The 12684-nt window shown below is 38.3% G+C and overlaps 1 protein-coding gene across 2 annotated transcripts in view; it reads right to left on the reverse strand.

The window, feature by feature from the left end:
* Positions 1–12684, reverse strand: part of LOC147874531 (uncharacterized) — a 59499-nt gene extending 46815 nt beyond the window's left edge. For both annotated transcript variants that reach the window (XM_087344741.1, XM_087344740.1), the window contains exon 1: positions 12080–12684. In XM_087344741.1, the coding sequence (XP_087200867.1) occupies positions 12080–12158 (79 nt within the window). In that variant the 5' untranslated portion in view covers positions 12159–12684. The remainder of the gene's footprint in view (positions 1–12079) is intronic.

A 12684-nucleotide genomic window follows, 5' to 3' on the forward strand; every position in this document is an offset into this window, starting at 1 on the left:
TAATAAAAATTAAATTATTTTATTAGAGTCACTGATGATACAAAAGAACACGTGACACTCAAATTATAATAAATATATGTAAATACATTTAAAAAATGAACTAAATGCACAGCAATCAATACAAAGACTTGTATCGAAAAAAAATAACCTCAAAGGAGACAGGTTTTGTTAAAAATATCAAAAAATAATTGCAGATATAATTTGCATCTATGATTAATCTACTTTAAGGACCGTGTATTAGCGCACTGGTTATTATGTTACACTCCTCTGAGAAGGTATTTTAAAACAAACTTCTTACGAAATAAACCAGAAAATGAAATGTTAAAGCAAATATCTCGTGATATTCGTTTCCTTTAAAACCGCTTCCATTTAATGAGTGATTCAGTATCGCCTTTCAAAGATTGTAGGATATATTTGTATGGAAATAAACAAATAAAAAAATTCAAATTAGTTGCGTATTGATCCGGAAACGACTCTATTTTGATCCATATATTTTTTTTAAAATTGATAAATGTTGCAAAATTCTTGGATCGTCCAGACCGTGCATGTACATAAACATTAACTCTAATGTAACTTTCCTCTGCACAATGGTAAGCATTTCTACCATCGTCGTCATTGTACATTATTATGAATAGAAACAGTAACGTAACTCCGTTTCTGAGCCGAGTACCAATGTAAAGTTTCTATTTTTTAGTAGGGGCCTTTGAAGTTTTAAAGATACGTATTGCACTTAATAAAAATGGAAGAATTTTACACTTTATTTATTATATGACAAGGAAAGCAGACGAATAAACACACATGTAATAGCAGCTGATGTTAAAATAACTTATAGGTAACAGGCGGTTGGGAAATCTATCAGCATGAATCCTTTCTACTTAAGATGAATTCTTGGCATCTTTAAGGCTTTGACCGGGATGTTCTTTTGTTAAATCTTATGTGGTACCGCCTGATTCGACTTATAATGGTTAAGTGAAGTGTTTTCTTCGCGGTACGGTCTGGATTCGTAAATATTATAAAGACGAGCTTCGGCTTCAAAGGGTTAACCAGCTGATTTTCGTAATGGTTAAGTGAAGTGTTTTCTTCGCGGTACGGTCTGGATTCATAAATAATATTCAGACGATCTTCGGCTTCAAAGGGTTAATAAGGATAATATGCGCATTCCTTGTTTTATGTAGTTCATTTTGCAAGCAGGTAACATAGAAACACTCTCCTTTACTTTAATGTATAAACGAAGGAACTTAACACCTAGAATCATACGCACGTCATCTGAAATAACAACAAATCACAGATTAATATTCTAGCACGGCAGATAAGTACCATGCTGACCAAGAAATTTCCAATCCGGAATCTTTCAGCACGTTCTACTTGTAAACATCAAGTTTGCCTAACTCATTATAGTTTTTTATGGATCAGTATGTATTTAAATTATTTACATGCTTATGATATAAAACGTAGCCTCACTCTGTACATAGACAATATAGCAAGAATTATAAAGTAACGATTTATTTATCTTAAGGATTTATTCGTTCACACAATGGCCAGTAGTGTGCGCTTTTTACACGCTAAAGTTTTCGTTCCATTATAATATTGAGTTTCTATGCCAAGAAATTTTTTCAAAAATGTGTGATTGTGTTCATAATTCATATTCATGACATTTCACATAAAATAAAAGCCAACTGAATAAAATTTTTATTGGATATTATCCATCGTCTAGTAAATATAAAACGTAAAACGACGTTTCGGAGATGGGACTCTATCTCGGTCTTCAGATTCCTACACAGTTGGGCCCAAATATTAGTAGCGGAAGGAGTAATTGGCACAAACATGACAGGAAACAATAACAGCCAATTACATCAGATTCAGTGACGTTGCTACACGTATGATTTTTGTGACACATTTGAGTCATGACTTCTGAGCAGAGATGCACTCGATAACAAGCGACATTCAGGAATAATAACCACGTAACTTCACACTTGACGTCTCTAGCACACAGCTAACAAAACGAAGCACACAACTTGAAAAGGAAGCTGCTGAGACTGGACTTGATCAAGTTTCTTCAGTAGCCCAAATTCGGCAACCTTAATAAAATAATTACACTTTAACATATGTGCTCTCGCTTGACGGTATCAGAGAAACAAGATTCGGAAATCAGATACTGGCGTCACTTTAGCTGTTGAAATTATATTCACGTAATCAGCTGTTTTGTATTAAGTCCCCCTTTAACAGCAACACTGAGAAAGGAAAATTTTGCATACCGGTAGCCCCTATACCAACTCAATATTTGCTCTCCAAGTTAATGGCTTCTGGAATCTGAAGCCACAATCTTGAAAAAAAAAAAAAAAGAATAAGAAAAAGTTTCAAGGAAATCATCTGATCAAATTCCGGAACCGATTCTCCTGGATAATTAAATTATGCTATTCGGTTGTAGTCGTCCGAACCCACGGTCGATGAGATTTATTTATTTAAATCATCTTATTCATCTTAGTATATTAATCCAATATATATTATTTATTATTTCAGTCTATACACAAACTTAATTTTAATTTTAAATGTTGTTGTTAAAATTTAAATTAAAATTTAAAATTTAGCGCTTTTCATCGTTATTTCGATGTTACATTTCAGCGCTTATTATTTTACGACATGTTTCGATGCTATTGCAAAAAAATAAAAATAAAAATAAAAATAATAATAATAATAATAATAAGCGATGAAATGTAACATCGAAATAACGATGAAAAGCGCTAAATTTTAAATTTTAATTTTAATTTTAACAACAACATTTAAAATTAAAATTAAGTTTGTGTATAGACTGAAATAATAAATAATATATACTGAATTTCAACACAAACATGACGCATCAAAACTACAAATATTAATCCAAGTTTAACGAAATATTGTCAAATAGATATAAAGTTATTTCATTGTATGTTATTCATAAGTTAATTGATTTATTGGCGACATGTTATTGGAAACATGCTCCTGTAGCACGTGTTTGTGAGGAGAAAAGAAGCTACCTTAATGAAGGCCTCTTTTGTTCAATTGTCTAGAAGTGCTACCTCCTTTGTGTAGCGTTTTGCTTAATAGCTAAGCCCTACTGTTAAATCTTAAGATGAAACACGTCGGATGGCACTGCGTACTACGTAAAAGTGCTCTTTTGTTAAATCTTAAGGTAGGGCAAAGTAATAATAATAATAACCTGTAATAACGGGGTTGACACAGATGGCCTATGAGACTCCTTGTTACAAAATTTAGGTGTGGGTATCAAAATTAGGGGATCCAATCAAAAGCAAGGATGTGCTGTAGGTACCCCTGGTTTTGGAGAGCCGATGGTCTTCTTCGTGTGTGCAGACTTTTCTAGGCTCTTCCCTTTTGGACATCAAGTAAGCCGGTAGCAAATTGCTCAGCCACAATCCCGCCTTTATATTGGAAATTATGCTAAATTCTACAACTATCGAAAATTATAACAAATTTGATAAAATATATTGGAACTGCATACATCGGCAGAGGCGAGGTGAAGAAGTGTTCTTGTGTGATTTAGTAAGTAATATATACAGTGTAAACATTTGTGTACGGTTTAATTTCAATTTATAACAATAAATCTGGGCTTGTTAATAACCTACAATTGTGTCATAAGTCCGGGCGTCCACTGCGTCATTGTGAGTCCGGCCGTTACACTAACCTGAGTGTACAGACAGCGTGTTCTTCTTCTTCTTACAATTTATAAATGGCTTAAATAATAGCCACATTTTATTTCGGAGTGAAGTTTTGGCTAGTAAAACCCTAATTAATACCACACAAAAGATTGTACTACAATGTAATGTGATCTTGGGACGGAGTTTTATAATTTGTACAATCTTCATTAAAATTATTAGCATGAACTCTTTTTAAAAAAAATATATGGGTGGTCAGATAAAGGGAGAATATTTAAGAAACTACGAGGACAAATATTGGAGGTTGTGTGTGAGAAAAGTATACGATTATTAGCTCTATGGTGAGATCTGAAGTTCTTACGACGACGAGTCGATGGTTGTGTTTCGAGATATTCCATTATGTAGTCTGGCAGATGGACCACCCAACCGCGCCAACGGTCATTATACGTCTGTTTGTGTTTTATCGGGTTTCTGTAGGAGCCTATTATCAAAGCATCGAAACGTGCATATTGAGAGCAAAGTTGCTCACGTATGAAATCGGCCGAACGAGCTAACGCCCAGCTTCGGCAACACACACGTATTCAAAATGTTCATATTTCAGTGCCAAAAGAAGTGCTGGCCTGCCTGCGAACAAATAAATGTTCTCACATGTGAAAAAATACAAATTCTGGCCCCTCGGTGTGAATGGGATTCCACATCCAGTGTCTTTCACCAAAGACACGATTGGTATCTCACAGTGAACATTTACGATTTTAGAACTAGGTGTAAGGATAAATAAGTATTTACAAGAAACATTTTACAGAACTGATAATCGACTTTTAAACACTACGTTTGACTTCTGAAACTCATTAACTTCTCTCCATAGTACATGATAGTCTTCTTCAAAACTGTGTTAGTAATGAATTGTCTGTAACCAAGGATCACAGCGTTCATTATAGTGCTCACAAAAGGTCTAAAATCAATTATAGTCGAATCAAATTTAATTCACCGAGTTTAATATTCATTTTGATATTATCCACACAATTATACACACATAAATGACGTTTTCTAAAAAAGAGTTACATGAGACAGTTTTGCATTAATTCCACATTTCCCCAAGCGTGCTATACCGTCTTGTTAGAATTATCCTTATCGAAACTCCTGTCATAAATGGACCGAAAGATAAACGGACGATTCAATAACGAAAATCCCACATCCCTGTTAAGTAAAAATTCATGCCACTCGACGCTACAAGCAACTGCAATGTAGTGGAAGGCTGGAAACCAACTTCTTGCTTTAAACTTCATTTAATGACTGCGAACAATGAACTGGAAAGGAAGTGACATATTCAGATTTCGCATGGAGATACTGAATAAAAACACGAACCCCATCGGACATGATAGCTGATTTTCCACCCTAAATCCAAACCAGTTACCTCCAAGAACACAGGCGTAAAGCACGACTGTCACACCAGTCCCCAGGGTCTTCGTGAGAAGTTTGTGAAGACTTAAGTTCAATGCGAAGAGAACCCACAACCCAGTGCCAGGGAATACGCCAACATTATAAGGAGAACAAACGCGGAACTAGCTTGACATTTTTTTCTCTGACAGAACCAGCAATGGGGCTTGTCTACACGTAATAAAATTTAGGATCCCGCAAACTGGTCGGGAATTTCTTCAGAGGATGGCTCCGCTGCACGAGTTAAACATGTGTCTTTCGACAATACGACGTGAGGCTGTAGATTTAGTTGGATGGAATCCAGTGGCAGACATGAGCTTTCAAATGCGCGTAAGGGAGGGTACTGACGCTGTCTGCTAGCGGCAGTAGGGCACGGAGGGGAACAGATTTCTCTGTACTACTAAACACAAAAACATCAGTGCAGGCTGATGCACATTTTACAAAGCTTCAATTCCACTTAATTCCCCATCATCTTCTACTTCCCTCGCCTCTTCCTCACTAATGCTACAACTGTTGGTATCACTGTCGTCTCATTTCTGTAACGACTTATATTTCTCAAATAAGACAGTCTTGCTGCACGAATATCATCCTTTTCGATGAGAACTTTCCTATTACTTTCCGATTTCCTCCACCTGAAGCCTAAATCTCTAATTATTTTCCAAAGAGCCCACTTCCCGCCACTGAAGTTAATCTTTTTCTTAATTACTGCCAACAACGATTTTAAAGTAGGACGCTCGCCTTGTGTAGTGTGAAATTCGTTAATCGTTCTTCGAATTACGCACTTGTCAAAATCATCTACATCTGTTTTAATTCTCCTTCTTGGCCGTTTCTTGTGAGGTGTGCTGAATTCTTTTCCCACTCGTTTATTATGTTCGTACTCTTTCAGAATGCGTTTCAGAGTACTTATGGACACACCAGTAGCTTCAGAAACACGATTTTGTATTTGATTAACGTTAATCACACTGCCGCTGTCCGCTTCTTTCTTCATAAAACTGTAAACACTTATCACCATTTCTCTACTTTGGCTGTGTATTACTTCACGTCCCCCTATTTTCTTTACACCTCTGCCCACGCTTTGCGTTCTGTTCGTGCTGAGTAGAAACAGCGATGAATATGACAGGCCTATTATAAATGGGTCAATGTTATTGAAATGGAATTTACCACGCGAAGTGAACTCGGTCGCGGCTGGCTTGTAACTGAGCTCTGACTCCACCCCATCCACTGTTCGAGGTGGAAATGCACTGCACATCTCAAGGCCATAGCTCATGTCCCAGCAAACGGGCATTCCATAAAATGACGACATTGCATAACCAGCTGCGCGACTACTAGCTTCTGATCACGGGGTGGTTGAATGGGATGTAACTTCGATGTGTAAGATGTTTGTCGGGCTGAACACTCCCATTCATGACGACCGGAGCGTGCTTGTAGCAGGCCCACAAACCGTTTACTAGACAATTTCTTCGCGCCTGTCCTCGAGAGTAAGGACCATGGTCGGAGGAGAGGCCAGCCCCATACCTACTTTGCTCCTCTTGTTTAACATATTGGAGGAATATTTCTGTGTTTGTTTGTCATCAGTCTTTCGACTGGTTTGATGTGGTCCTCCATTTTCGCCTATCTTGCGCCAATCTCTTCATTTCCACATATTTTTTACAGTCTACATCTTCAAAAATTCCAATCTTTGTCTCCCCTTTAACTGTTCCTTCCATTACCAAATTAACCAATCCTGGGTGCCTCAGAATGTGTCCCACAATCCTATTTCTTCTCCACGTAAGATTTGGAATATTTACAACACACAGAAAACATTATTTTAACGAAACACTCTAGGCTAACATGCCCCCACGACATTGTTCCCATGAATGGGTCTGCTGTACGTTTTACACCTGTCTTTTCCGTTTATGACGTTTGTATGAAACCCAATTCAAATTGTCTTAGGTTACTTAATGTCACTGTTTCAATTGCACTGGTCCACTCTCGAATAAATTGGAAGAATGGTCATGAAATTTGAAAGGAGGTGGTTATGATGTATCGAACGATATGCATTCGACTGGTGATACTGAGAAAAGTAAGAAAGAATCTTAGGACAGACGTGATCTACATTCGGACCTGTTCTCACGAAATATGAGTTTAGAGAGTTACAGCTCTACCAACCTTATCGGTAAATTTCAATATGAAAGAATGCTTGAACTTCTGAGCAACCAAACGAAAGTTAAATTGTAGTGAACGTTAACCTCTAGTTACGATCACCATAAAATGGACACCAGAGTACTTAAAAAATGTATTTCATACATTATTTTATTTCGAATTCTCAGAACAGCCGAATGGCCGACGTCTCGCTGATTATATTGTCACATATTGGTCAGCGGGATTTAACTAAATATTTCATTATGAAGCCAATAACTACTTCACACTACTTCAGCGCTACCTCCATTTATATTTTACCTTTTACATTCATATACACGATTCCGCTCTGTGGGAGAGAAAAAATGTACTCGTTAGAACATTTTTAAGGTCACTCATGGGTCAAATTATATAAAAAGTTCTGCTGAAAAGTTGTTATAAAAAGGACTAAGAGCCTTTCAGTATTTCATTTTGAGAGCACAAGTGGGAAACAGAGAGCGTCAACAGGAGAACATAGAACACGTGATAATGCAGAGTTTAATAATGCGCACTCTTGTCCAAATATTAAGTTTTACCACTCACAGACGATATGCATATAAAATTTTCAATGGAAAACCTCGAGGGAAGACACTTCTATTGATATGTAAGCATACACGAGTAGAATTCAATGGCGGGCGAGTGTGTACACTGATGACAGGCCTAAAAATAATTTGTAAAGAGATCTGCACGAAAAGATGTACAATTTTGTTACACTGTTGGTTGCAACAAATTTACTATATTAATATATATAACTATGGCGGCATATATAATACATTAATGGCAAATCATTAATTCAGATTTAAGGACCTTGATTTCATACGTACATTAATAAATTAAATAAGTATATTATTTGGGCGATAAAATGAAGTAGCATCAGATCGGAGGGACACGGAGGATACAGAAGGAAAGATGAGAAAAACGCCAACGGAATATTAGAACATTTATGAAATCCAGCAGTTAATGGGCTGATAATATTAAAAGTAATCTTAAAGACAAAGGAAACAAGGATGTGGAATCGCTCATGGCAGAACCTATGCCGGCTTTTGTGAACACGGTAATTAAATATCGAGTTCCATAAAATCCTGGGCATTTCTTCACGATCTAAAAATATGTTTACCAAAAAAAAATATATATATAAATATATATATATTTGCCATCGAAAAACACAATAGGAAACAATCAAAATCCTGAATCCGCTGATTATGGAAAGTTTGGGAAGTTATCACCTGTGAACAAATCTAAACTAATTGTGGCAGCCCGAAACAGAACACAAAATGTTTCGACAGCCACAAACAAGGAATGAATTTATCGAAAAATTATGCCTGTGTCTGTCGTCCATACGAAAGAAATTCGAAGAAAAATAAGGTTACATAATTCTACGCTCATAAACATTTACTAAATTTAGATCTTTAGTTGCCACAAATAAGGTAGGGGAGAAGAGAACAGGTATCATCTGCTGGCTCACTGAATAAATTATTACTGAGCTCTGTTTATGTATTAATGCTACACCGAAGCAGGAGTACCTATAGACCTACTGTCGCTGAACATTTAACAATAAAATAGTATTAATTTATAAAGTGAGACTTGCATAGCGCAACATGTTGTTACCAACTTTACGAACAAAGCATGCTTCACAAAAACATGAATGTTTAAATGTTCAGAAGTTCCAGATCCACAGTTCGACATTTCAGTTGAATGCTAATGGAATCGAATTTATGAACTTGCAGTCAGCTTTTTTGTAAAGTAAAATTTCAATTAAAATTGTGCACGAAAGCAATTCATGTTTTATGTAAAACAAGTATGTGTTATTAAAAGTATACTGAATATTATCAATGCTCACTAAATGACAATTTGCGTATCCCGCATTGTATCAGGACTCACATTCCTAACTACTCTCAGAAAAAATATTTACTACATATGAAATCATAAGTTCTATGAGTGTTATTATTATTATTGACTGCAAATGGGTTTTTACCCGGTGGCAGTGACCTACAATGAGACACAACAAAACAACTGACACACAATACAAAAACACACATCCACTAATTAATCTCAATACTTAGAGTAGAATATAAAGTCCGCCCTCAGTACATGAAAATTTTATCCCAAAGAAACTACAGCCTTTCATCACTTGGAGACTTCACTTATCACCATTTATTCCCAACTTAATAACCCTTAGCTTGTAACTACTTTTCTGACCCTCTTTCTAAAGGTGCCTAATTTACAGGGGAAAGACTCTAGCACGCCTGGAGGTAATTGGTTCCAGCTTCTTATGGTCCTATTTACAAAGGAATATTTGCCTACATCCGTTCTTTGTTTCCTAGTCCTAATTTTCCGAGTATGATCGTCCCTGCCCAGGTAGCATGGCTTTAATAATCTATCCTCTATCATTTTCCAAGCCCGGCCCCCCGTGTATGCTTTGAAAAGGGCGCACATTCGGGCTATCAATCTACGCTGTGCCAATGTTTCCCAACCAGATTCGTTCGTGAAATTAGCAAATTTAGCCGCTCTCTTCTGCACCCGATTTAGTGCTCTTACCTGTCCTTCCCTGTAAGGGTCCCAACACACAGCTCCATGTTCAAGTATCGGTCTCACTAGCGACGTATAAGCTAAACGTTTCGTATTGTTATTTCCCTTTTTTAGTATACGCATTACGAAATGGAGAGCCTTCCATGCTTTAATTAGTGTATAATTCACATGATCTGCCCAGCTCAGATCACTGCGAATAAGAATTCGTAAGTACTTAAAGCTATTTGCCTCTGGAATTAATTGATCCCCAAAAAAGTAACTCAGCCTATCCTTCACCCTAGCTCTATTGAAGCTGACTGCTTTACTTTTACCTGGATTTATCTTCATTTCATTTTCTACCGCCCATTCCCATAATCTATTCATATCTGTCTGTAACTTATCAATGTCACTACTATCCATTATTTTCCTGTATACTATACAATCATCAGCGAAAAACCGTATATTTGAATCAATGTTTTTCCAAATATCATTAACATAAGCTAGGAATAGTAAGGGACCTAAAACGCTCCCTTGCGGCACTCCTGACGTTACCCTGACTTCATTGGATAGTTGCCCGTCCACTCTTACTCTTTGCGAACGTCCTAAGAGAAATTCTTCAAGTCCACACCGGATGCAGCAATTTTTGTAATCAGCCTATCGTGTGGGACTAAATCGAATGCCTTTGAGAAATCTATTATAACCGCATCAGTCCTGATTCCCTCGTCCAATGAATCAGCAATCTCAAGACAAACCGTGACTACTTGACTTCCGCATGAGTACCCTGGTCTAAACCCACGTTGACCCTCGTATAACCACTCACTCCTTTCCCAGACTTGCCTTAGATAACCTGCTATAAAGTGCTCAAGTAAGTGTGAAAGCGACGTTAAGTATAAATTGACACGACCGAATTCTGGGCTGTAGCCTTTCTTACTGCCTCGTGAATGAACTCAGACAATGACCGATTCATTTTAAAATTCATTAACAGTTAATCATTGCCAAGGAGAAAGCTGCATAATGAGGTAACTCATAATTTATACTGTTCCCCAAATAATATTTGGGGCACGTAACAAGTAAAAAAGACATGAGAAAACATACATTTTGGGGCGGAAAGCTTCGATGGGAACGACCAACTGGTAGATCTAGGCGCAGATGGAATAATAATATTAAAAGGTACATTGAATAAATAACGTATGAGGGTATGAACTGGATTCATCCAAGTACAGGGACCACTGACTCTTCGGGTTCCATAAAAGATGAGGAATTTGTCGACAATCTGAGCAACTACTAGCTGTACGAGAGATGACTAGGCTCTCATGTTTATTCAAAATGCTGAAACTGATTAGTTATCCAGGGCTTCAGCATTTCTCATTCTGTTTGGGCGCCCTTAACCGCGTGCCAAGTACACTTGTACTCCTGTGCCTTAGCCTCACGTCATTTCAAGTGTTAAGTTGAACAGCGACATATGTGCACAGCCGGCGCTAGAACTGACTAACACGTTAGTCCCGATTAACGAACTCCGCTGTGTAGATATTGTTGCTAACACGCTTGAATATGTTCAACTTTTCAAGAAGGTATCTGTGTCATAGGTCCAGTTAAAATGCTGGATTAATTTCGTTACAGCTACAGAGTTCAAAATCCGGAGCGAGAAATTATTCTTGTATTATGCAGTTTGTGCTTGTGATACGACACAGCCTTTCTACTCTTGTAGTATGAAAATGTTGCACGGGTGTTTCGGTGTTCTTTGTAAAAAGCACTGCCTGCACAATGCCCTTTATATGGCTCTATCCATCCCACAACTCTGATGCAACATACAGAAAAGTCCTGAAACATTCTCGTTTAACATGAACGTAAAGTAAAGTAAAGTTTGTCCCACTATACGCCATGTAGGCGTTTGGGGTGAGTGGAGGTATAGCTCCTCTCTTCCTTGACCCCGGCACTAGATGGGGGTGAGTGGTCAGCATCACGCCCCGGCCGGCTTTACCCCCGGGAAAGGACCCCGGTACCCATTGTAGAGGAGGCTGGGTGGGCCCCAGAGCCGGTCTGGACGCAGAAGCTAGAGGAAAAATCCTCTGCCCCCGTCGGGGATCGAACCCCGGTCGTCCAGCCCGTAGCTAGTCACTATACTGACTGAGCTATCCCGGCTCTTAACATGAACGTAAAACACGGAATATTAGTCCACAGTTTTTCACGTATCACGTATCAAATGTGCAAATTTAATGGCATAATTATAAACTTAAATACGAGTAAGTGGATACATTAACAATGCCCACACACACAACCACCCCCCATCTCCGAGAAAGTTAAAAAACTGTAAGTGAAGACCTTACCGTGATCTGTCAGGGAAGAACTCAAATTTGGAATTCTTCTTGCCACCGTTTCCAGACCCACTGTGGATGGGAGAAACATTTGGCTCGCTGGATCCTGATGCAGGTGGGGAAGAGGACCCAGTGTGACCTCTGACCTCGCCGGCAGCAGAAATCAGCTGTTCTGTTGCACCTGGACGTTGTTCCTGTTCGGATGATATGTCGGTCTCGCATTCTGTCGGTTACGTCTTCTTATTAGCATCTGCACGGTCCCCACAGCCAATGTTTGAAGGGGGCGGTGGCATCCAATCTAAATCTTTCTTCAAATGACCACGACCGCATAGACAACCACAAGCTTTGAACGCCAAATCGTAGCCGCTTTTGGTCCACAAATTCTGATGGCGTTGTCTTTCGGACCAAGATCTTGCCCGGCCACATGATTTCAGATAGGTTAGGACCGTCTGCTCCCAAGCATGTACTGCCCAACGTCAGTGGTCGTAACCTTGACTGCGTCTCTCAGAACATCCAGGTTGATCATGTCTGCGTTTGTGTTGTTACGTTGGAATCGTAATTCTCGATTGTTTCGGGATCGATACCGTAACCTCGAACTTCATTCCCGTTTCCCCCGG

Source organism: Zootermopsis nevadensis, unplaced genomic scaffold, assembly GCF_977971745.1.
Source record: "Zootermopsis nevadensis isolate Lab colony 2312 unplaced genomic scaffold, Znev_1.0 Znev_ptg000008l, whole genome shotgun sequence".
NCBI classification, from domain to species: domain Eukaryota; kingdom Metazoa; phylum Arthropoda; class Insecta; order Blattodea; family Termopsidae; genus Zootermopsis; species Zootermopsis nevadensis.